Below are 27485 nucleotides of genomic sequence, written 5' to 3' on the forward strand. Positions count from 1 at the left end.
AGTATCCACAGAACCTAAAGTGTAAGTGTTAATGGTGAAAACAAAGAAACATGGAGTGGCATCTTCAGCACTTCTGTATAATTTTATAAGAGAGAAAGTAAAAACCTACAACATGCAGAATTACTGCCTGTTGTTACTGTAGGGAGAAAAATCAAGAGTTAGTGTGGTAGTAATTTGGAATATATAACTTCTTTTTAAAGTTTCTTATGCTGTTTTATGAAAATCTAATAAGTAAGAAGAACAAGCAGAAAAGCAAATAAGGAAATTGGATCATGATTAAATGATCTTAACAGCCAGTGGTGAATTCCCTGATTTAATTAATTTCTTGCTTAAAGTACTATTATTTTTTTCTTTGATCTTTATAATTGTATTACAGAGTGTTCCTTGGTTAGACTAGATTCCACGTTGTAAGTCTTTTATTTCTAACTCTCGCAATTGTTGCATTATATAATTTGTAAGCTGCTTTCCTTTGATACATTCTGAACTCATTTCCTTGTTTCTTTTTTCTAACTCTCAACTACATTGAAAAGTTATTTGAAAAGTAATGTAAACCAAGTAGCTTGTTAATATTTTTAATGTATTTGTTAATATAAATGGTTTCAGAAAAAAAATAGTGTATGAATATAGCTGCCTCCTGGCTGTCTGATATTTCCTACTTAATACAGATAATGCTTTATATATATTAAATTATATTAGTTGGAGGTAATAAGAATAATTTGGAAAACATACAGCTGAAATATTCTAGTCACATAAACCCCAAAATGCTTAACTCCACACATCCAGCAATTCAATGGGACTGACACTGTCAGCACACTTAATCCTCTGCTATAGCCGTACAGCCCCAGAGAAGTGCCTCCAGGATTAGAAATGCTGTTAGCTGTGCTGACTCCACTCAAATAAGGCGACAGTACAACTATTTCCAAGTCTACATCTTCTTAAACCTGTTTAAAAGCTTACTCCTCTCACAGTTTTAAAACAGGTCATGATTCTTCTGTTAAAATGGGCTTCCTGATGGAGAGAGTCAAACCAAAACTGAAATTACAGGTTTTGATTTTAAAGGAAAGAAATCAAATAAAAGTGTTCTCAGTTTCATTTTTGCCCGTGTATGAATGAAAAATCAACACAAACCTTTAAGGAAGAATAAACAGTTAGTTGGTAATGGCTACTTTGATGTAGTCTCATTGGTACTATTTTAGCACAGGAGTACCACCCTATCCGTGAATGAATGCTTTCACTGGGGAGCTCTGTAACTCTGTGCTAAATATGCAAAGTATTCCAGTTGGGAATTTAAAGAGGTTGTTGAGGAAGGTCATGCATTAGGATGACAAACTAGAAGTGCTCAAATTATCTAGCTTACCAAAAAGGTGTGAAGAAGTAATTTGATTGCATCCTGAAAATACCTAAATGAGAAACCCACTCTCCAATCTAATGGCTAAAAATACACACTGGAACCTTGTGCCAGAGAAATGTAGGCTACAATTAAAATGACTTTCTTTTCCCCAGCAATGAGAACAATTAACTACGGCGACAATTTATTACAGGTTGTGGGAACATCAATAAAAGTTTTAAAACTCAAATGATCTTAAAAGAGCAAATACGAATTAATCTAGAAAATATTTTGGGCTAGTTCAGTCAAAATCAGATTAAATGGTATCAGTAGTCAGTTATAGGATTGGAATCTATTAAAAGAGATGCATACTTTCTCTTATCAATAAAGTATTTTCACCAGTGGCAATACAAAATGACTATGTCTAATCACTTTCAGAACAGATTCTTTCAAAACACATTGTGTTGAACACATTGTGTATGAACACATATTTAATGGACTACCAAAGAGCTGCAGAAACTTCAATCTTAAGAAAATGTCTCTGATAGGACAACAAAGATAAAATCTGTTGGATTCAGAGTCTCTGAAGCATACAAGCATCTGCAGAAAGTGTATTTCTGCATCTTTCCATTGTATAACTTCACCTGCGAATACATTTGATGAAAGCAGGGAGCCTCCCTTACCAATAAACAGGTAAAAGCAGGAATAAGAAATAACCCTAACACCTATATTTTTGTCACCTAGGCTTTTAATGCTTTAAGTAGAGTCTTTGCGGAAAATTAATACAAGACTGGAGACCAAGGATTTCACCAGATATATATATTGTAAATCATATTTTAACAATCTTGAAATTTTTCTTACAACCCAAGAAGTATTTGGGATATTAAATGTAAAAATTTGTCCCTTCACAGAGCAATGCTAAAAGCTTCATATGAGATAAATTCAACAGAATTATACAGCAGAGAAATAAAGAAACACTTCACTTCTTTCAGCTCCTGAACAAGGTGAAGGGAAAATGAAAGCCATGGGTTACACCTCATTTTACAAGCTGGTCTTGCTAGTATTAAAATATTGATTACATGGAAACTTAATGAGCTGTTGCCTTTGAACTATTCTAGTGCACTAATGGAAATAATGGTAATTATAAGCATGATATTGATCATCACAACATACAAAGGCTATTAGTGTCTGACTTTCCAAAGTTACAGTGAAGGCAAGAGTGAGACTTTCCCAGTCATTACAAAGGAAGAATAAATTTCTGAAAGAAACAGCTTGCCATTTATCTCTTTTCTTAGCTTGTTATAAACTTCAGAATGAATAATTAATAGTAGGGTTTTTTTAGAAATGGGTATTTTATGCCACTTGGTTCAGCTGTTGGTACTGTGCCCTTAACTGGAAAGGGATTGCAAGTATCATGCACCTGGGGCCTATTTTAACAACACACACATTGAAAGAGTTCATATCCAGAAAGCCAATTCTTGAGTAGTTGAATGAGGGGATTTCACTTCTGGGAGTAAAGATTAAATCAGATCTGCCACTTGAAGAGTATGTTTGATGGAGAAAGCCAGTCTAATGCATATTTCAACTTGTAACTATGACAACTCGTAGAACCTCTCTAATATAGATAAAAGCTGCACATTGCATTAACATTTAAAGTGTAAATGAATAAGTTATACTTCTTTTCAAGAGAAAATATTTGCTCTCTAATCATAAGATTTTAATAGTCAGACTTTCATATTTCCACCTCCCACAAATGACAGACAGAAGGAGATTTCTTAATTTTGCTGCTGCTCTTTGGAGATGGGGTTCAGCAAGACAAAGTTAAATGTCTATATTGTAAGCACTTTAGGAAGTTATCATTGTCACAATGCTACTCATGCCTAATAAGTAACAAATACAAGTGTTCCTTTCACCTGTAGTCCCATCAACACTGCTTCCATTCTTCTGCAACATACAATTGTATTTTTTCAAAAGGGACAGTCCCTTATGACATAAGATAATACTGGGACAAAATGTGACTGCATTCTCTTCAGTAATTATCAGCATTGGAACTAACATCACTTAAAGGCAGTAGTTTATGTCATCGCAAAATAGGAAGAAAAATATCATGCAACCTTGGATGAGGCTCTGATAGGCTTTTAGAGCTCAATTACAAATTATTTAATCTAAAAATTTAATTATTAATTCTTCAGTGAAGTCACATGTGTTTTAAGTCAGAATACAATTCTATGGATGCTGCAGAAACATATTCCTGCATTTCCACATAAAATGAAATGTAGTTTTGTGTGCATACAGTGCACAATACAGCATACAGCTGTGAAAGAAATGCAATGGTAGGCACACTTAAATGTAAGCAAATCATGTACAACAATACCTGAGGCTCAGCATATACTTCTGTGTACACACGTGATTTTAAACAGATTAATAGTTTTGCTAACTGTTCATCTGCCTAAAAATAAATCAGCAAGCAGGAATGCACAAAAGGAAAATCTTGACAGATTTCTATCAACACTTCAATTGTCTTCATGTTTTTTTCCCCAATAGATTCAGAATATATGGCTGTTACAGCATTTCTGCATTTTTAATCCAAATTCTGTATTAAAGAGAATGTAAAATTCTGTTTAAGAGAAGTTAAACTAGCTGGCACATCTGTAATAAGAAGTCTAAGAGTTTCAATGAAATATTCTGGGATCTCCTTATATAAAGAGTATGATGTCGAACAACAGCTGTGCAAAATCAGACTTTGGCTTAATCCTGCTGGACTGGTTACTAACTCAACTTGTGCCTTTTCTAATTAAGCATAAGTAGTGGTTATGATATTTTAAGAGACACAAATAATAATCTAGTTTGTCAAAGTCACCTTCTAAGAAGAATTATTGCCTTTTTAGCAGTGGGAATGGGCAAAGGCTGCAGAACAGAATTTCCAAAACACTTACCACAGTTTGATGGTTGACTTGGATCACCTCATCGCCAGCATGGATTTTCTTACACTGGTCAGCAGGAGACTAAGGACAAGAGACAATAATTAACTTTCCATGGGGGACATGGAGGGGGAAGGGAAGAGCAGGAATTAAAACAAAGAATGTTGATGGAGGCAAGAAAACTGTGCCCAAAGAAGTATTATTGCTATCAAATCGTAATAATTAGCCATATTTCTAAGGAACTATACTTTTTATGCTTTCATGCGTGGTGAACAGCCTTTTTGACTGGTTGAACTATTCTGGCTTCTTTACCTCTCTGTGGGGAGTACAAGTATCTTTAAGACAAACCTGTAATGCATGCAGGAGATCAGCAGTCATACTCAGGAGTAGAGACATGAGAATTCAAGGCGACTTGCTTGCATTAGGCACTAGCTTACAGGAGTGTGCTACTGACAGAACTTGAAATTCAAGAGAAAATAACAAGAAATAATTGAAGAGCTGAGACATCACCTTGAGAAGTAAATCAGCGTGGAAGCTATCTATTAAGGAGGTAGACCAGCCAGGAGACTTAGACAAGGTTGAATGTTTACTCTACTTGTTAGATAAGGAGTCAGAGAGAGGACAGGACAGAATGTCCCATCTCAAACAATGCAGAAACATTTAAAGCAAAATACTCTCGGACTGACAGTTTAAGTTCCCTGTCTAAGTAAGCAGACTCCTAAGAAAGGCAGGAAAAGAGCCATCTGCAGCTCCAGAAAGTGGTGTGGCTTTAATACTGCTGAAGAATTTCCTCACAGAAAAGAAGTTACATTACCAAAACTTAGTCCAGTCCCTGGATCTCTTCTAGAGCCAGCCTATATATAAATTGCCCACAGCACAAGAGCCAGGTGACAAATGCAGAGGAAGAAAAGATTTATCTGAACTCAAGGTGATTTGTAGAAGCTTATAGTCATGAGCTCACTGTGTACCAATCAAGACTTCCAGGAAACAGGCAAGAGCTCTCCAGCTGGACGATCTTCAGCAACCAAAAATCCCACCCATCATTTCCATTCCTTTTGTGGATGGAAATTGAAAACATAAGATAAACAAATAAAAGGAACAAGACAAGAGGAAACAATATAAAAAAAACCCCTAAATCGCCACTGGGTAAAAAATTACTGCAATTACTTCTGAATAAATTGTCAAATAGAGTCATCTATGAGGATGTCAAATCACTCTCATCGTCAGCACCTGCTGACTAATCAATAGATTCTGCAGCCTACACAGCTGCTGGAGAGTGGTAGGAAACATCATTAATTATTCAATCAGTAAGAAAAAACAAGCCAACAGGGCAAATAGCCAATATTCGACACAGTGATTCCAAGCCCAGCTTTTACCTTCAGCCTACTCCTTGCTTATCATTCCTAACCGTGCTCTGCCCAGCCTCCCCAACACAAGCCATGTTCCAACCCCTCACTTGCTTGATCTTTGCTTGGTCTTTCATGAGGGCTCCTTCTATCTATCTCCTGTAGTGGGGAGTCCAGCCCTTGAGCTAAACTCCATGGTCATGACAGCCAGATCTCAACTCCCGCCATCTGAGTCCTTCTGCACTAAATTAAACAGTATTTTACCTATGTACTTTATAGGGTGGTCCGAAGAACTACCTGGCTCCAGTGTCACTTTCTCCTTCCAGTGGAAACTTGCAGAATTTTGGCAGACTGCTCTTTTGCAAAGGACTAGATATGTAACAGAAAGATATTTCTGGAATTCAGTGTGAATACAAACTTGATTGCTTTAAACAGTGAATGAAAGGTAAGCGGGAAACTGAAGTAAACAACACCATTTAGAATGTTTAACTTCAGTTGATGTTTGCTGGAAAAGCAGAGGCCTGGTTCTTTCTCTTTTAAGCTCCTTTCCTGACTTTGATGAGGCTGAGCTAGTTATCACCTATTAAAATTAAACACTGGCTCTGAGGTCAATTATCCCTTCAAAAGGAATGAAAAATCAATTTGCTGAAATGCCAGAAATTAAATGCCTTTGAAGCTGGTTTATCTCATGTGTGATTACACTTTTAGCAAAAACAAAAAAGCAACTTCTTATGGAGGTGTCTTATCAAAAAGTTTTGACATCTAAAGCTTAGTCAAAGTAAAAATAGAAATTATAGTGACTGGCAATGTAGTAATTCCTCCTGTGAATTTCAATTATAAGTATATAAATATTTTCCCTACAATTGCATTATATTTCTCAAGCGAATTAGAATTACAGTAAAAAAGTGGATTAATTATAGCATGAGTAATCCAATCTATGAACATAATCTGTTACAACATAATCAAGATGGATCATTCATAAATTTCAGGACCCAAGGTACACATATAGTTATTTTAAGGGTTCTAACTGCTGCCAATGACACTAATATAAACAAGGAAATAAATTTTAAGTTTAATTTGCATTAGACCTGTCTTCGCAAATTGTGACACACAAATCATCAGCCTTGCCATGGGTTTGCACTGTCTAAAAGCTGAGTGACAAAAACTGTGTGCTGCAATACTATAAATCAAGTAGAACAAAATATCACATTTGAAGCTTACCCATATGGGCCAGTGTACCAGAGCAAGTATTTACAGCTTTGGCTAGCTGCACAGTGCTAATTTTATGTTCCTTGGGTGTCAGCATTACGTAATTTCAATATTCACTTTATAAAATCTAAACTTGTAATTTATCCAGCTATGTGCTGTTTAACACATCCAAGACTGAATGAAAACAGTGTGACTAAAGCGCTATATCAAAACCAGGAGGAATGGGTCCTATGATGATGTCTGCGATAGTAATTAGATTGCAGCAGTTGAAGTCAATTTTTTTTTTTCAAATTTATAAGTATGAATTGCAAGTTAAGTAACAAGAAGGATATTTAGAAGCTACTTTGTTATTCTTGTCACACTGTTTAGTTTTCCTATGGTCAGTTATACAGATCCATGTGCAGAAGCATTTCTGTGTGCTTTCGGCTAACACTTCTGGGACTACAATGAAAATAATTGCTACATTTTTCTTGGTCTCTTCTTTGTTTCTACTACAGATGATGGAAAATATGAAAATACAATGGTGCTTAAGTCATCCTAATACAATTCTTTCTTACACTGAATAATGAATGGTTATTTTCATAAACAAACTTTTTCATACATCCTCACACAACAGGGTTGTCACCTAACTTTCCTCTTAGTATTGCCAAATCATCCATCCCATTCCACTCACGTACCAAAACCTGTTGCCTTCTTAGCGATAGTTCTGTTAGGAATTATTGCTAGCTCTGAAAACTCTCTGGTTTATCAAAGATGATTCTATAACCTGCCTGATATCAAATACAGTATTCTTCATTACCTTTCTCCATTACCCGTGTTTTTAATCCACCCATACTGCTGACATTGTAACTGTTTTAAATTTTTTTATTTTACAATCTATTTTACTAAATTGCTTATACATACAGAAGCTACTCATTTGCTGTGAGTCAATGCCAGGAAAGGCATCATCTCCAAAAGTCTAATTTTTCTAACATTCTTTCTAAATTAACTTGGTAATTAAAAAGAAAAATCACACAATAAAATTTCTGTTCATTCTGAGGAAAAAAAACCCCACAGAACTTTTAGCAAATATGTATTCATTATTGTATGACAACATTTATTCACTGCATAAAGTAAACTGACTGTTCACATTAAAGGCTGCTCAGAGGAAAGCTACACTTATAAGCAACTTTGATATGCAAGTATTATTTTAGACTAGTGATGATGCTCTTACATTAGAAAAACTTAACTTAATACACAGGAAAACACTTTTGTGCCAGAGAGAGCATCACCATGAACACTATTAGAAAGGAATCTCTGAAAAGCCATTTAGAACAGAAGTTCAAGATTTTCATTTTATTATGTTGTTAGTTGTCACTTCATCATAGATATTTTTCTATGTCTATTTTCAAGGGTCCCAAGCTTTTAAAACGGCAATATACGTACAGCAAAGATAAAAGGTATTAATAAAAGTGGCTTGATTTAAGGCAAGATTTTGTATTAAAAAATTCACTGCAGATATACAGAAAATACTTGTATGTATGATAACAATCTTTAAGCTTACGTTTTCAGTTGTTCCTGTGATTACATGTAGTCCATCATATGTTGATTTGATATACATTCCCTGAAAAAAAGAGCAAGAAAGGTAATTAATATTTGCAGGAAACAAACAAATGATGTTTGCATGATAATTAAAATAGTATGTTTATTCCAGTTTAAGGACCATAACATTTGAACAGACTGGAGGGAACCATGGTCAATTAACATTTGCAAATTTAGGTTTAACAAATACGTATCAAGACCCATCGTAAACAGCACAGTTTTCTTACTTAATACTTTTTCAAATTCCAAACAAAGGTTTTTTTGACAGAACTCAACACTTAGCATCAGTATAAAAGCATGTGCCTATGCGGCATTTGAAATATGTAACATGACCTCTTTTTATTACAAGTGACATAAAAGTAGTATTAAAACCTGAAAACACAAACAGGAATAGCCTTTAAAAGTAGTATCAAAAACTGAAAACACAAACAGGAATAGCCTTTAAACTTAAATGCCCCATCTTCAGAGAGTTACTGTTTCAATAAAAATGAAACCACAGCCTAATTCAGAAAAGACATGATCCAGGGCTCATATTGCCAATTTATGGAGAAAAATGAACTTGGTGAACTAACAGGAGCTTTGCAATTAGTCCAGCAAGAATTCTGCTTCAAGGAGGCAATGGACAAGATACAGAGAGACAACCGAAGTAGGTATCTATCTGGCTATACACATACAGAGAGAACCTTAAATGTCAGTGAGACTCAACTCCTTGTATGCTTGCCTCTCAAGCATAAGGTCACAGCTTCATATCTCTCTATAGTGCGGTTATCCATCAAATTTTGAAACCTAATTAATCTAATTGGTACATTGTACTGTTGATTTATTATTCTTTCAATAATTCTGCATCACCTTGTGCTGTCAAACTGAAACTTTAGAGCCCCCAGCAATTAGAAAGAACATTTTGTTCAGACTAACCAATTTCAAAACAAGTTAAGATTCCTGAACACTAACAAAGATCTTCAGGGTAGTTGTTTACACAAATATCTCCTACCCCACCAACCCCCCCCAAAAAAAGGTAAAAATACTACAACAGTAAGATCATGCTGCTCTTTACAACTACCCAAACTGGCAGGGTAAAGAGAAGATGCAGCTTCTTCAGAGAGTGCAATGGGAGGATGAGAAGCAAGGGATGAGTTGGAACTCAATTAAAAAAGAATAAATATATATATATTTTTTAATTTTACTGTGAAGATGATAAACCACTGGAACAGGTTGGAAGGATATGGAATCTCTGACTGGGAGATAATAAAAATGTGACCGGATGAGGCCCTGAGTAACCTGCTCTAACTGAATCTGTTTTGATTCTTTTGTTATGAGAAAATGTGACTTCTACCATAAGGTAAGCTAATTCAATTTCAGCAAGTTTTAACTTTATTTAAATCTTAAAAGTTCAAAAGTAGAACTGGCTGAAACTCATCAGGTTGCTTACCTCTGCTGCATAGAAAACTCCATTTTAGATTTTACTCACCATGACTAGTTCTCGTAAACGAGACTGCTTTATGAGCTATTTGTAAAAAACAAGGATATCCAAATCAGATCTTGAAAGTCTTGAAATGACATTCATAAAATGTGATTAGTTGGAAGAAAGAAGTTTCAGGGGAGTCTTCCAGTATTTCCTTCTACACAGTTGGATTAATTTTATCAGTTTGCTATCCTATTGTCTCTGTAGTACCTTCAACTGTTACTGAGAAACATCTGATTCTCTTTGCCAACTGAAAGATATAAACATGAGCACTAGATCATGAAAACCCTGAAGGTTCTCATTGAGAATGGGACACTGAGTCTCCATTAGAATATTTAAATATTTTTATTAATATATATTTATTATATATAAGTATATATTAATTATATAAATATATATTAACACTACTCCATCTAGTATGTGTAACGCTGGATTTCCATAGTGAAATTTTAGCCAGAATGTTACACAACACTGCTGCAGCCATCACAGAAGTCTGTTATTTTAACACATAGTAGACTTCAGTAACACATTTCCAACCACACTTTTAATATCAAATTTAATATCACAGTTCTAACACCCTACTTGTTTTGACAAGATTCGTTCCTCACTTAAACCAACAGACTAAGATTTTTTAGGCCAAAACAGAACATAATGCTAAATTTTTAACTAGAATTTATCACATAATTCTTCATGAAGTTCTTAGCCTCTTGTTAAGCTATGTGTATTTTTGGAAAAATCAAATTACAATTTTATTTCTTAACATATGCCATCTGAGAGACATAAATACTGACTAATCACTAAGAATTACCCTACATTTTGCTATTGCTCTTTCATCTTAGCTGTTAAACTTTAAGAACAAACTATATAAAAATAAACAATTTTGGTGAATGACTCATAACCTTCAAATTATCCAAGGTGGAGCTTTCATCCTTGTTTTCTCAAATGAAAAATAATAAAAGAGATTGATTCTTGTTGACTGGTAAAGTAGAACTGTATCTCCTTGACATATTATGTGTTACCCCAAACCAGGAAAGATTATATTCTATCTAAAGATATTAAAATTGTTATATTTGGGGGTTTTCAATATAGTTCAGAATGCAAGGTATTTTATAATGTATAATGTATTACATATATACATTTTACATACCTATCTTATAGAAAATAATAGCTCAAAAATATTTTTCCGATTGGGAGGAAGTTTTGAGTATAATACTCAAAACAAGATTGAAAGCACTCTTAAAAAGAACCCCCTAAAAACCATACACCCATTCTGGAAATAGCTTTATTTAGTCTATGTCATCTGTTCTAGAGGCCAGATTATGTTCCCTGCTTCAAATCACTCCTTCCAATCCTGTAAATATTTTCCCCTAACCCCCACCTGTCCTTGATATGCTGACTGTCAGCACTCGCCTGTCCTTTTACAACAGATAATGTGGTATGTAACACAGTGTGCACAGTTTAATCCAGCTCGCAATTGCTTTCTGTTGTAGCATGATTTTAAAGGACAATTTATCCTTCAACATGAAAAGATTCACACTAAGAAAAATATTGTTTCTGAAGGACAATCTGTGTCAACCCTACTTTAGTGACTCATGTGTTTCATCCCCAACCCCATCCTCATTTTTCGTCTCAATACCAGCGTTTGTAAAGAGAAAGACTAGAATCTCCAGGTGTATTTCAAGCAACACTGGCACAGTTTAGCAGAACCCCTCAAAAGTTAAAATTGCTCAAATATATAGACAAAGTAGTTTAGTGCTATAAATGAAAGGCTTTAAAGGGAGGTCATTTTTGTCAAACTTCCGATTAAAAATTAAAATAATCTACTCTGTTTCATAAGAAATGTCCAAAACTGAAAAACGTAGTCATTTAAAGAGCTGTTAATTCTGTGAACCCTGAAAAAGTAATCACTTTTGCCTGAATTAGGCAAAAGGGCTGGACCTTTCTTTCAATTTAATGGGCTATCTCCTTGTTCATCATTGTTTTATTCTGTTTCCACTGATATAAGCATTTTTTTGTGGTTAATAAGCCTTAAAAAAAACAGGAAATATATTCTGATTTTTTTTCTGTCAGATAACATAATTGCCAGGCAAATACTGATGGAGTACCACAATTGAAGAACTGAAGCAGCAAGCCTCTTTTCCCCAAATGCAGATATGAATAGCTGAGTAGATCCTGTTGTGACAACTGCTAATGCTTCTGGAACTGTTAGTTAGAGTTATTTTGTTTACAGTTACTTTCAATTTATCTGTGACTTAGAGCAGTTATACTGATCCAGCATATTCAAGAGCCATATTCTTCTGTAATAATGTATTTTATAGCATAAGCATAATCCTTAATTAACTTGTAAACTAATTTATTAAAAGAGGATCCACCTATCTGCTATTGTGATCCTATTAATGTCTGTTTACAAAATAAATGTGACGGAAATGAAGTTATACTCTTGTAAGCTGATTATTCTCATATCACTCTTTACACAAACTGCTTGCAAACTATTTCATAGATTTCAGCCGTATGAGCTGTCCTAGCAAAAGAGCAAAAACATCAGCTAGGACTAAATAAGAATGTTTTGTTGGGGGGGGTTCACACAGGAAAAAGCACATAAACGAGGGAACTTTTGAATCCTGGAATCCGTCCTAGGCTCTGGATGGGAGACTTTCAGTGGGAAGTGGCTTTTTTTTCTGGTTGTCTTCCACCTCCCTCTGTCTTCTGGTGCTTCCTCTTCAACACGAATGGCTATACCTCTCAAATAAGTTTCCCTCTCCCCAGCCTTTCCATTAGCTCTGGTCTCTCTTTCTGTGTTCACTGCCCAAACCCCAGACTTACCACAAGCTTTTTCCTCCACACATCCAGCCCCAGAATCACTATGCAGACAGAAGGGATGGAACTCATCTGCTTTAATAGTGATATCTAGAGAATATTTTGTCACTTCAAGTTAGTGGCTTAGAAATAAAGAGTTGCTCTTTAATAACTGTGATATGTTAGACGGAAAACTCCGAAGAATTATACTGATATATGAGAGGTGCCACAGGATGTGGAAATGTTTCACAGGCTGTTATATCAGGAACCTGACTGTTCCAAGTAACTCTGCCACTGTCCTCTAATGAGAGAGTGACTTAAAGGCTTTTAATTAAAATCTGACCTTTGAAAACATATGGGAAGGAACCAGCCATTTAAAATCCCATTTTGAAGAGACTATTCCCCAGAAAATGGTATTTCCAGTTGTAAATAGAATTGCCTTGAAAATGTCTTGCAGTCATCTGCCAGCAGTTTATTTTTATGTGTCAACAACTATTCCCAGGTTAATCCATGGATATTTCAGATAATGCTTGAAGAGCTCTGAATTTCACAAAGAGACTAAACTCTTTTGGTATAAGCATTTCTGGCTCATAATTCCAACACTTCCATGTAGGCTATTACTCCTTTTTGGGTAACAATGACCTATTTTCAGAGGATTCTTGTTTTCATCCACTTTTTGATGGAATATAACAAAATAATTGTGCATGAAAAACTCAGGGTTTTAAAACTACAGTATAAAACTACAGGGTTTTAAAACTACAGTCTATGTGTCTTCAACAGCACTTTTACAAGGAGAGGAGAGCAGGCTCGACTTTTACAATACAATGAAGCACCAATAGTGGAGATGAAGGTCTGTAATGCTACAAACTACCAGGGAACAGTTACAGCCCTTGATCTTTTGCCCCATATGTAAAATGGTTCTTTAACCTTTTTAAAGTATCAAATTTGGACAGAGGCATATAAACAACTGACAAGATAGTCAGATAGACAGATAGATAGATAGATAAAAATAAACTGACAAGATCACTTTAAGAAGGTGCCTGAAAGAGTTTTCACCTAAATTTCATGCCATTAAAAAGCCTTTCTTGAAATCTTTTTTGGTCTACCTCATATGTTGCAGTCCTTTGCCCACATTTATACTAAACACCTCTACTTTCTTTCCTGCTATAAAACAGTATTTTCTATTATTCTTCTATATAAGCAGAGTTTGGTTTGGCTTTTTGGTCCTTTTTGAGCTTCCTGCCCCCCCAGTTTATTCTGACATTTTAACTTCTTTTTTTTCTTAAGTCTTTAAGATGCATCCATCTTACTCAAAAGAGAGTTTATTCTTCTTTCTTACGTTCCTTTTACAAAATCTTACCTAAATAAAAACCCATAGACAGCAGAAAAGGTAAGCTTTGACAACCTTTTTATGTTAAGCATGATGGATGCTTGTTAAGTTTCTCCAAGCCTTTAAAAAATAATGTGAAATAACAGTCAGACAGCCATGTGTATTTCCACAAAAAAAGCTGCCTTCATATTCTACTTTTTCTTCTTACGTTCTCTTGCACTTACTTTCTTGTAAAAATTGAAAGATTGGTTTCCATCACCTTAAATTACAAATTCCACAGAGAGGTACTATTTGAACGGGTAGCTGTGCATTAGATAGATGAATAAGCCTTAATAAAGAAAGGGTTTGCATTTGACAGCTTGTCTCTTTGGTTTTGGGTTTTTTTCCAATGATACACAGCTGGTCTTATAAAAATGTTTATTCCCACAATCTTTGCTTCCCTTAAATTCTTAAATGAAACAGGAAAAGTTCCCTCTGCAAAAAAGTTAACAAGGCGGTGGATAGAAGTAGTGTATATCTTAATTAAAGTGTGAGAGGTTACACTGTTTCTATCAGCAGTAGGAAGCTCAGACACAAGAGAGAACAATGGGGGAAAAAAACGTAAAAGAAGAGGAATAATAGTGCTACTGCATTTGAGAAGCAAAACATTCCTCAGATGTCAGAAAATACAAAACCAAACAATAAAACGCCAACAGCCTGCCTGGTTAGAATCTCCTGCTTAAGAGTAATCATTAATCTTATCAAAGAAGATTAAAGTTGCATGTACAGAAAAGTATCTTTCAATACACATACAGCACATTGAGTTCAGAAGATTAAAAAAAGTTTAGTCTGAAATAATATGGGCTTTAATAAAAAAATCTTCCACTACTGACAAAACACTGGTTCCCTTAGCCTGCCTTTGATTATTTGACAGCAAAACTACTCCAAAGCTGGCTCTGGACTTAGTCTGAGGGAATTAATAGCTTATCAGCTGCACCTCTTCCCCTGCAAGCAGTAACACAAGCTCTTGTCTTAAGGCCCTATTGCTTTTGCTGGTCCATCAAGTCAAGAAATTTAAAGTGCGTGCTGCTGCACCAACCTTTCTAATCACTAAAGAGAAATTCTGTGACTCCTAAATGATCTATGGACTTTGGAAACACAGTAAATTCTGGGAGAGTAGATTCTTTTTTAATACCTCATTTTTGAGGAAAAATCTTGCCTTGTACTGAGCAGTTATGTGCAGTGTCTAAAAATTAAAATCATGCCATAGTTTCATTTACCACAAGTTATTGTAACTTCACAAGGAAGTTTGCAACGCAATGCAATGGAATGGAAACCTATCTTTCTCTGAGCAGAAAGAAAAGTAATTTGTAAAAAACATTTGTAAGTATAAAAATGATCCATTTTCCTCTGTTATGCTACAATTGACACTATAAATAACGCAAGGAATTGAAAAACAAAACGCCAAAGACGAGAATCTTCTCAAGTCGTGATGTTAAAGTTATTTTATTCTGTTTCATAAAAACACACATATGCACATTCTCTTTCTGTCAGAGCTGACAGTGCTTCTCACAGCCTAAGACTTTCTTAGTACAGGATATTATTTCAAGTTTGTGAAATTGGTAGTTTGAAACATGTTTTGTTTTTCAGACTTCTTATTCAGGCTGATCATGCCGTACACTTTATATATAAATGTTATTACCATACCCATTGCTACAATTCAGGAGAAAAGAGTGTTTTACATTCTTTAAAGTTATTTTAAAATTAAACAGAATATATATGGAAGGTGGTTTAGTATTTGCCACTGAAAATTTAGTGGCTAAATCAAGAGGAGGAGGAAGCAATTAGACTGGTATGCATGACTGGTGTAGTTGGGGAAAGAATGGAAAGAGAGAGGAAAAATCCCAGTGTGTTTCTGGAGGCAAACAAATGCCTGCAGAGATCAGGATGCAAACACAGTCATCAGAACTTGGATTGGAACCTAAAACATGTGCTTCCCAATGCAAATTCTGCATGGCAAAACCTGCCACGAATCTACCAGCAGAAAGTGTGTTCTGGGCAATGTGTGAGATGAGACTTTTTTTAATAAATCAGACTGAAAAAGAAGATACTTTGGAGAGTTAAAAAAAAAAAAAAGGAAAAATATTATTAAGCTCGTAAAAGCATGGACATAAGGTTAGGAAATGCTGAACTGAAGATGCACGTTCAAATGACATACAGTCCCTTTGTGAAAATGCTTATGATCCAGAATTTGTTTAAACAATTAAACACAGACACTGCCCCACAGGAGTTCTGACTCTGTAAAGCAACTGTATGGACTTAGGCCTGGAAATTAATCCAATTTCTTTGCAAGCCTTTGCAATGCTCATTTGTTGAAGAAATTAGAAGGCATACAATAAAACCAGTTAGCAAATGGAGTTTTGGAAACAGAGGAAGACTCATAATTAAGTCAACTGAAAATCATTCCAGATAACTGTGTTCTTATACCTGAGTAATTTACACCGTGCTTTTCACCAATGGCAAATAATTGTGTCCATTTTCTAGGTGCCAAACATGTAGGAAGGTCAAGCTAGAGTTCTCAGTAGCTCTGAAAACCTTAGCTACGCTTAAAAGCAAGAGAGGCTGTGTGTTAAACTTATGCTCTAAAAGTACTGAAAAACTGTATGGTGGTAAGTTTCTCCTGAAAAATAGATTTTGGGGGATTTTGACACAAATGACTCTGTCAGATTCTTACCTATAAATCTAAAATTACAATATCATTTTCACAAGTGTGTTGTGAGGATGAATTAATTGATTGTCTGTGAAGCACACAGTAAGACCATATAAAAAACCCCAAACCCAACAACTCACAATGAAATTAGTAACTCAAGGGAACTCAGAGCTTAGCTGAAGTGTGGTAAATAAGACCTCAACCCCTACACTGAATGATAAGTATAAAAATGGAACTCTGAATACATTCCATTCAGTGAATAGCACTCATTTTTCTCTTGAATGGAGCAGAGATCCTGTGGAAAAAAAACCCGCTATACAATCATGAGAAAGCCATTTGTAATTCATTACTCTGTTCTATATTTGATTGTGATTAATGTTTTCTTTTCCTTTTCACATGATTTTTCTTTTATTCCCATTTATAGTCCTTTTTCATATTTTCTTCTAAACAGAACAGAGTGTCAGCAAAATTGATTATAAGGAACTTCCCAACCTAACATGTTACAGCGCCTTCACAATTAGGCACAGAAAATGCCGTCATTCACTGTGATTTCACTTCTTCTTAAAGAAAAAGAAGAAAAAGGAAAAAATAGTCAGGCAATTTTGATTGCAATATTTGTCTCATGTCCTCCGTCAGCAGTGCCCATTTACCGCCATTTTGTTGGCTATAGATTTATGTGTGCACTGTGGGTGGAGACTAAACCATGGTTCTTCCACCCAGCGATAGAGTCCAGTCTACAGCCACTGGCTGTATCACACCGCTGGCCCTATCTGCCTGATGTCCTGTTAGAAAAGAGAGGGGTCTGGAGGGAAGTGTGGTCCACATGGCAGGCCACAACAATACAGCCAACAACTCTCATCTTGGCCACTCGCACCTTAAAGGTTTAAATCATACTCTGACACTTTATGATATGCTGCTTAGAAAGCATATCATTCATACCCAAGACCTCTGCAAAGACACCTGCCTAATATTGTACATTTTCAGCTCATGACCAGGCATGCCATTTTTGAAGTACGCTACACTCTTTCTGTCCTCCACCAGTCTACGCCCCTGTCCTAGATCTAGAGCTATCACTGAACAGGAAACACTAGCAATGCCAAGCCCTGCTTGTTATACTGCATCATTTCTGAGCAAAAGGCATCTTATCTCTGTTCACATTCTCTTCAGCACTGAAAGTGACCTTTCCTCTGAGTAGACCAGCAGAAATACATTACATTTCTTGATAGAAAGGAAAGCTACACAGAGATCCAGACTGCCAGCATACAGGATGTATTACTCTTACTGTGAGTCGAAAGCACTGACAGATTTACAGCATATATACTATACAAGCTGTAAATGACCTGGTATTTACTGGATACCCCTGCACTAACCCAGAAATCAGACCAAGAGGGGAAACTGGGCCACAAAGGGAACACATTTGGCTGTTAGGATGCAGCAGCACAGCAAGCAAATGGTATCTGTCTTCGGGATCACATACTGGGCTTTGCATCTGTGAAGCCACAGAATTAAAATTAAATTTGTTTTATACTGTTGTAATGATCTTTGTTAACTTAATTTCTCTAAAATAGACTTATGCAGTTATACAAAACCTCCTCATGTTATTAAAATACATCATTCTCAAATAAATATGCACACCTCAAAATAAATTCTGTTCTTGTAACTTTGACAGGATTTGCATTCAACTCATGCTATTCAATGTCAGAACAAAGAGTAAGATATTGAAATGATACACAACATCTCAACTAACAGAAATTTAACTGTAAATCACACTGAATTGCAACCAAGAAACATTCCAGAATGTCTACAGTAACACTCACATGTATTTTAATTTGTCAATGCTGGAATATTTGGCAGATAAGTCTTATGGCTACCAATTTCTCTACTCCTCCCTTTTATCCTCCTCCAGCTGCTTCCACCAACCCAGGAACAACACTCCTGGATACCTCCTCTTTGGGGGGGGGGACAGGACCCAAGAAAACCAAACCCAAACCCTAAGAAGGCAGCTGGAGACAGTACTGGAGGCAGCTGGAGGCAGCTGGAGATCGTACTGGGAAAAATAGTCTGTCTCTTGAGGAGAATGTGCAAGAACATCCTCGTGCCTGCAGTGCTACCTTATGCTTTAGCTTTTATTGGGTTCTTAGGTTCCCAAGCACAATCCCTATCCTCCTGCAGCCTTCCAATAACAGAATGTAAAGTAAAGGACTACTGAGGGGAGACAGAAATCTTTACCCACTGCCGCTAAAACTTCACAAATATCTCATCCAAAAAATCTAACAGAACATTAATATTTAAAAGAGGTAGCCAAATAATTATTAAACTATTACCCCTGAAGAAAATATTAATGGTGTGATCCATTACTAATGCAGAGCAGCTGGGGCATTCAGAAGACACCTGACTAGTCTGCTCAGTGAACAATAACTTATGAGATTTCCTTTTGTTTCTGGGATGATACTTCTGGAAGCTTTATTTGAACTGAATCTTTAGGGAGGCATATAACTATTTTTATGCAAGCCCAAGAAACATATCTTCCACTAAACATTTTCAAAGCACATTAACAATATTTAGTTTATTTGTGTATGTATGTATTTGGGGATTACTTTGGTACATGCCAAAACCTGCAATATGGCTATCAAAGGGCTATAACTTTTCTCTAGCTGCTCATGTAGTTACCAGTTGCACATGAAGCCTTAGATGAAAAAAAGGTTTTAATTTATAAAAAAAAATTACAATCCCTTTATTTTGATAGATGTTAATTAAACCACTTTCAGAAATCCGAATCAGCTTATCAAAGAAGTAGGACACTGCATGGAAATACATTCTGGTTTCATGATAAATCAAAACAAGTAATCACCCTGAAGAACCGAGGCTTGTATTCTGTATTCTAACAGGTAAACTTTAAACTGCTTTGCTACTTACCAAACCCTCACTGGGCATAATGCTGGTGAGATGAACTACCTCAAGATGTGCTGACTGTGACACCAGAGAATCAGATGAGAGCGAAATGATGTGGTCACAAATCCCAGACAGGGTTTTACACTACGAAGAAAAACAAGTCAATATAATTCCTCATATTAAACTGAAACTACTAGTGAAGAAGTTCTTATTAGGAGAATAAATAGATAATTTTACTTCTTAGCATTGTAAAAACTACAGGTATATGATAGTCAAGAACAAGAAGTTAAGGGAACAGAAAATATCCATAAATGTAAAAAAAATTTACATGCATGTACATGCATGTTCTTCTGATCAAAAGATTTTGCTGTGCACTGAGAACATCTGTATATCTGAACTATCTTCTCCGCTCCAACTACATGCAAAAACCCAAACAACCTGATGAACTTCATCTTATATATCATTATAATGTATGATTATAAATACAATGGAAGTCAGGTGAAATATGTAAAAATAAATACCTTATACACCAACTCAATAACTTATTTTGGCTACCAAAAGAGCAACCCTACCAGCAGTGATCATTAGGTGAATTCTGCATTAAACGACTTAGAAAGTGTTTCCATTGTTAAAATTACATTGGCAGATGAGTGGCTTGGTTAATTAATTTCCTGAAGTAAAATTCTTATGCATCTTTGAACACATCCTTTAACTGATATTCTAGATCACTGCAACTGTGCAATAATTTTGTTATCCTGCCTTCCAGCTAAAGATCTCAAAATCTTAATGCCAATCCACACAAATACCTTCAAAGTAGGAACTCCATTGCACAGTATTACTGACAGATTAAACATGTCTCTTGAAGGCAATCTGTAAGTCTATGGATTACAAAGGAGTCGATATGTACTCTTGGAAAATCGTCATATGTAAAGATTGATTCCCAAGTTTGCATGTGTTGCTTAAAGCTTTCCTTAAAAAAGACTATGCCTAAAAATATCTGAACCTAATCTGAAAGTGAAAGCATTCATTTGGACGAATTTCTGAATGTTCTTCCGGTCGAAGTTGTGCATATGCATCTATTTTCCTCTGGGGACTATACTCTCATTTTCCCTAATTACAGCAAATTCTAGTGAAATCCCTTAAAGGAAGTTTTATTTCAGGCATTTACAAAAGCATGAGGACTTCTAATATCTCATTTGACACCATACACATAAGTTAAACAAACAAAGTTGTCACAATGAATAAATTAACTGACTGAATTTAGAGATTATGTTTCCATTCACTGTATAGCTACTCATCCGGAAATCCAAGTACAGCTCTGGAGTACTGGATGTGGAATCTGTGTTCTGTACCAGCTGCAAGATGCAAAGCCTCCCATTCAGGTAAGCATGGCTGCACCTAATGGTCATCATTACACAAAGTATTTCTAGTAGTTTCAGCTTTGGGCCAGAATCCCTAAACAAAACTTTAGGTCCTATCTTCTCCCACCAGAGACATAGAAACTGGCTTGCTCAAAAAGTGTGCCCTACTGCTTATTCTACATATGAACCCACAGTTGACCCTGTCTGTGAGTATATGCTTTCATCCAGTTTTTGAATTACCGACATATCAAAACACTATGATGATTTCAAACTGAAGCCCTCTCTTATGCCTTAACATTTAAGATTATACATACAGGTTAGATGCAGACTAAATCCCAGACACATCACTTTCTACTTTCTGATGTAACGCAAATACTTTTTCAGTAAATAAACTTTGGAATGAAATTAACAAAGAAGTTTTCAGTCAAATTTACTCTTATGAATCTGCAAGATCTCCCCATGATTCAGAAAATTAAATAAAATCTACATAGGATTTTATCATGAGGAAAATATTTAAGAAAATTGTATTAGAGTATTTAAAAATATCAGTTTGCTGCAAAAGTAGTTCAGCAGATACAAGAGAGGCCTGACACCAGCTGTAAATAATACCAAGGCCAGGGTCAGAAAGTAATGTTTGATATAGACTATCAACATGAGATGATACACCAACATATGCTGAAGTATTTTGGGCACTGAAAAAAAGGGAAGGATCAAAGTCTTGGATACTAGCTCTGAAACCACACAGAAGCAAAGTGCACACTCTCCAGATGGCGCAATACTACCGCGCTTCAGAAAATCTCAAACAAAAATGGGTTCTTCAAGAAGTTCAGTACCTGTTGCAGAGGAACTTCCCATACAGTTTTACAGGTTGTTCAACACCAAAATTCATTTGTTACACTTCTCTCGGTAATCACTAAGTCTTGAACAAAACATACAAACTTCTATGTCACAAAAGTTTTTTTTAGTATGGCAACCACTGCTTAGATGGTACAATGGATTCAGGTAATAATCTGTATGTACTGCTGAGGGAAAGAACCAGCAGGCTGTAATTTATTTCTTATAAGAGGTATACTATATTAGTCTAAAGAACTGTGGCAGTCCCAGTAACCACTGGGAGGGGTTTGGATATCTGCTGAACGGATATCCAAAAAAAAGAAACCTGACTCTCCGACATGCAGTTTAAGTGATCCTGAAGATGACTCTTCCATAATTTGTCTTTTCCCATAATACTTGAGTGCAGAGTAGACGCAGACATATTCATATATGTCATATATGACTAGTGAGCGAATGGCATCTGTGCCCTGTGATCACACCTGAGCACATGCTGCCCTAGCGTGGAGCTATTCCAAACGAATCTATACCTCAGTGAATACTCCCAGTAGCCAATGAAGAGAGTCAACCATCGATCATCATTTTATAAATCTGTCTTTACTTCTAAGTATATCTTCCTTAATATCTTTCAGAAATAGAACAAAATTGCATGTGGTGTTTAAGAGTTATAGATTCTCTTACAAATGTAAAATTTTACTTTAGAGCATCAAAATTATTTTCCTTGAGTATTTTTTATTTATTTTTATAAATAAAGAGACCATAAAAGAAATTAACTATTTACAAAGCTTATTCTTGAATTCAGTATCCTTGAAGTAATTTTTAATTTTTTTTTTTTTTTTTTTTTTTAAGATGCTGCTAGGAATATGGTGATTCTTCTCCCTTTACTCAGAGTTATGATGATAATCAGGTCAATTCTCAGAGCCTGGATGCTCTAGGTCAGGTAGTTTCACATGCTTTTGCTCAGGCTGAGTTCTACCACCATGGGATTTAGGCTCCTTAAGGTTCATCACACTCTCACTGCTGAGCCTGTGGAATGCCTAAAAATGTAAACTTTTCTCTCTTCACTTCTATCTTTTTAGGTTACCATCAAGAACAGATAGAAAAGTCAAAAGTAATATTCCTGCTAAAGATGTATTTTCTGAAAGTCACATGCAGTTAGAATTGTGAGTTAGGAAATGTGTATATATGTATCTCTCTCTATATATAGATACACACACACACACTCCAAATCCCAGAGGATTTCAGGTGCTTTTAGAAGTTCATTTCAGAATCAGGTTTGCAATAGTAAGCTTTTTTCTAAAAGTCACTGCATGCTTTCTGAATTTAATAGCACATAAATGTTTTATGACATATTTTAATTCCCACTGGAAGCAGAGTATGTGTAAAAGGTTTGGGGTTTTTGTTTTTGTTTTTCTGTTAAAATGAGTCAGGCACTTGGTTAAAGCTTGTCAAAAGCTTATCTGAACTTGTAAATCCTTTGAGATTTCTCTTTCACCATAGGATTTAACTCTGTCTCAGCATCAGTACAAGTCTTCAGTGCCAGTACCAGGAAAATATAAAGTATTTGAACTTTACAGGCCAGTATCTAATCAATAACTTTGTATAAGAGTCATCATTGTATTTTTAACAGCTGAAGGCACAAAGGGCTCAGTGTGACAACCAGTGAAGCTAGTAATGCACCAGGTCTGAGGGATCCATTACTGGAATTCCACACCAGCAATCCTAATAGGAATATTACACTAGCAAGAGTACTGTGAAGCTTCTAAAACAATCTAAGAACAATAATTATGTATTTGCAATTAACTATAAATATAACAGGAACATAGGAACTGTGTCAGGAGAGTGAGAGGAAGTATCTGACTTTGCCTGCTAAAATAAACAGGCGTAGGTGTTATTTTATTAATATTGTTTGGGTAGCATCTCCATTTATGTTGATGTAAAAAAAGACATTTTGGAGTGTTAAATCTAGAGTACTGGGGCAGTTAGCAACTGGCTGGTAGGAAGCACAGCTAACTTGTACTAAGTCAGTTTCAGGGGGGGTCACAAACCATGTAAGCTGGTATCTCTCTTGCTGGTCTTGATCTTATTTATGAAAACTTTAAGTTTTAGCAACTGATATAATTCATCAGAAGTTCTGTCAAACAGTAATGAACTTCATTTTTCTACAGTAGCTTTAATTTTATTTTGTTTAAATCATTTAAGTGAATGGGATAGGATTAGAGAACAGCAAAGCAGAATACTTAGATTACTTACCACATGAAGAATTTTATTTTCTGTTTCATACACTGTACAATCCTGTGATAAAATTAACAAAAAACAATTAATACACATAATTTTAAATTTTCTAGTAAGAAATAAAAGAAGGCTTTCTGCTGATAGCTATCTCTTACAGAGCTACCTGCAAAGACAAATCTTGAGTTTTGTCATGACCATGATTGTACTTTACAATCTTAGGAAACTTCACTTCTCCTGTGACTAGTGAACCTCAGGGATCGATTCATCCCTTGACAGTCCTGAAACTCATACTCAATACTAGCAACAACATAAATGGAAAGCAGGGGGGACAGATTCATGATAGTGAGAAAAAAGTAACTGAATATAATTAATGTGGCATGTCAGAATTTCAATGATGTGCAGAGCGAGAGCTACGCTGCCTGGCCTTAAATCAGGCAGAATGTTTGTTACCTGTTCTACAAGCTGTGTGGGGTGCGGTCATGACAGACCTACCACTAGGCAGACTGTGTTACTATACAGCATGGGAAGCGAGAGTAAATAGACAATATTTGACAACAAGTACAATGCTAAAGATGTTAAACATTATGTGTCTACACTGTCAGTTTCTTTTGCTCCATCTTTTGCTTCAAGGCGTGGTTGTCTACACTGTGCACAAGGGACAGAAAACAACAGGGGTCCCATCTTTTTGCAGATGTCACATAACTGCTTGAGCTTTGAACTTTGGAAGGCACAAGCCACACCAAAAAGGGATGGGGAAGGACACAGGGTTGCTCATGCTGATCACTGGTCCAGGGATATTCAGGGGGTTTCACTGCCTTAAGACCTCCCAAAGAACAACTCCATCCCAGCTTTCCATTAGATTATGTTGCTATTAACCAATTTAAAGTAGGCCTGAAAAACAATATTCCTGATAAACCTCTGAATTTGCTTGTAACTTCTAGAGCAGTCATTTTCCTATGTCAGCTATTTTTTTAAGAATAATAAATCTTATCACTCCATATGAGTTATTACTCCCTTAACTTGTGTTTTGATTTAGTGATAGTACAGTGACTAGAATATCACTTTTCCTTCATGAAACAAAGCACTCAAACTCCTTAAAAGAGGTGTATTGCCTCTGCTGCTTTTTAATGTGTTGGAGATCTCCTCAGCTCAACCCTCTGTAAAGCAGGACACAGCCATGGCAGGAGGAGTTTAACCCTTTCCTGCAGGAGGCGCCCAGATGCACGGAGGTGGCTCTGCCCGCCCCTGCTCCTGCCTGTCAGCACTCCGCATCAGCACACGGGCTCTCCAGCTGTATTTTACTCAAACATAAACTTAAAAGGGAAACAGAAAACTCAGGTTTGCCAGACAGAGATGAGAGTCCCCAGCAACCTTGGTCACCTCTGAGGGCAGCCGCAGCCAAGCCCTTGCCTCCCCAGCCAGGCCCCCTCTCCCCACAGCTCTAGAAGCTTCTGTCATGGCGGGCAGCCCTGTGTGCTCCTGCACAGGCACCAGCAGGGGACACCCATGTGTCATCAAAGGGCTGCTTTTCTATAACAAAATCTAAGTAGAAAATATTCCTGAGGTATTCGCCGTGTTCAGGGAGACTCACACCCCACCCTGTGGCAGGCGGGGCCCCCAGAGCCCTGGGAGGGAGGGAGGGAGGGAGGGAAAGGAGAGTCCTCCACGAAAAAGCTGCGGGGTCCTCGCCTCACCAGCGCCCTTGTTTAGCACTGATGTCTTGTCTATAATGCTATACGGGACTGATTATTTACATTTAAGTGAAATAATGGTTAATAACAGAAAAGTTATGTTGGGGGTTGTTAAATACTCCAAATGATATGCCACATATGAAAACGCTTTCTACAAAGCAAGATGAGGATTTCAGGGCATATTTTTAAGGATGAGGATACGAGAAGTAAAAAACTCTGCCTTGTTTAGGTGTCTTTTTTCCTTGAATAAGTTTTCGAGTAAAGTTTAACTTACTGATATACCTAAAAGACCCCCTCAAGTAACTTAATATTCCCTATAGTTTCTCTTTCTTGGATCATAATATCTTTGCAGTAACAGTTAATTGTTTTAAACTTCCCATTAAGTAATTCCAACATCTCCACTCTATTTACTCAAGAAGTAGATCAGCTATATGATCAGCTTGGGCTGTGGTACTCTGTGAGGGAAATAGCAGCTGACTGGCAGATCTCTGCTCCTCTTCTCCAGTGGCTTAAGACCTCGGCTGTATCCCATCCGCTGATGGATACAGTGCCCATCTCCTGAACCATATTCATGGGGTGCTGCTCTGAGGACCTGGTCCCTCAGCCCATCCATGGCTACTGCATATCTGCTTCAACCTGCCCGAGCTGCTCAGCCCTAGGTACAGGTAACTGCCACAGCCTCTGCCCCAAGGGTCATGTTTATTTTGGAACAGTGGCTCTTCTATAGAGAAATTGATTTATAAGTGAACATGGTTTTGAGAATATTGTTACAGAATAAGAAAGTTAAAATCAGAAGACTGAGACTGCCAAGAAACACAGAGAAGAATTTATATTAGCATTTCATGGTCAAGTATTCGTTTGATGTTTCTTCTGTATTCATACTGTTATTTTCTAGAGCGCAAAAAAAGAATTCAATTAGTCAGTTTGGATGGCAATGCCCAAGGCAGTTTTCCCTACAAGTTTTACACACTTCAAACAGCACATCCACCATCTCCTTTTAACCCTCCAAGTACCAAGAGAACAAAATGATCACAGCAGGGCTTACAGCTTGACTTCAGAGCTAATGCTCCTTTCAAAATTATTCCTTTAATTTCTGTGCTAGAAATGCAATATGAGCTTCATTCTGAACAAACTTAATTACTTCAGGTCAAAGAATAGAAGATTTCTGTATAGTAAAATTGAAATTTTAATGTTTTGTAGAGCAGAATTAATGTCAGCTATACTTCTGTTGCACATTCAAGATTACATTAGCATTAAAAATGTTAATAGCTTTGGGATTCCTTCCAAAATAGGTGCATATTGACTTTTTTTCTTCAATACATCAGACTAGTTTAACTGAGAGGTTAAAAGCACTTCCAGTATCATACTAATATATTAAGATATGTAGGTCACAATATTATTCTGATTTATTTTTCTCTGATACATAGCAATGCACTAGGGACCTCATTAAAAAAAAAAAAAAAAAAATCTTCCAGGACTAACGTGTAGAATTTTGATCCATTTTTCTTAGAAAATAAATAATAGTTATAGTGATGTTCTTCCTACATCCTCCATGAGCAAGATGACATATTTAAAAGTGGATTTTCTTAGAGTTTAAAAACTCTTAACAAAGTACCTGCATTCTATTTCCCCTCTGTAAAATGGTAAAATACAGGAATTATCAAAACCGTCGCAGGTCACAGCAGCAGTATTACATACAAGTCAGTTTTTGCACTATGCAGAACATCCTACCTTTCAAAGGTACAATTCACATTCATGACTCTGATAAAGTAAAACAGCATTATTTGAATATTCATAAAAAGAAAAGGTCAGTA

At 36.1% G+C, this 27485-nt stretch overlaps 1 protein-coding gene across 1 annotated transcript in view; it reads right to left on the reverse strand.

Annotated features, from left to right (window-relative positions):
* The window catches only part of LOC115612715 (connector enhancer of kinase suppressor of ras 2-like), a 190965-nt gene that overhangs the window by 72099 nt on the left and 91381 nt on the right, over positions 1-27485 (reverse strand). Inside the window, exons 5-8 of the mRNA XM_030497350.2 lie at positions 23999-24040; positions 19578-19697; positions 8347-8406; positions 4264-4332 (exon numbers count right to left, since the gene is read on the reverse strand). Coding sequence (XP_030353210.1) covers positions 4264-4332; positions 8347-8406; positions 19578-19697; positions 23999-24040 — 291 coding nt within the window. The remainder of the gene's footprint in view (positions 1-4263; positions 4333-8346; positions 8407-19577; positions 19698-23998; positions 24041-27485) is intronic.

The sequence above is a fragment of the Strigops habroptila genome, chromosome 9 (assembly GCF_004027225.2).
Source record: "Strigops habroptila isolate Jane chromosome 9, bStrHab1.2.pri, whole genome shotgun sequence".
In the NCBI taxonomy this organism is placed as follows: Eukaryota; Metazoa; Chordata; class Aves; order Psittaciformes; family Psittacidae; genus Strigops; species Strigops habroptila.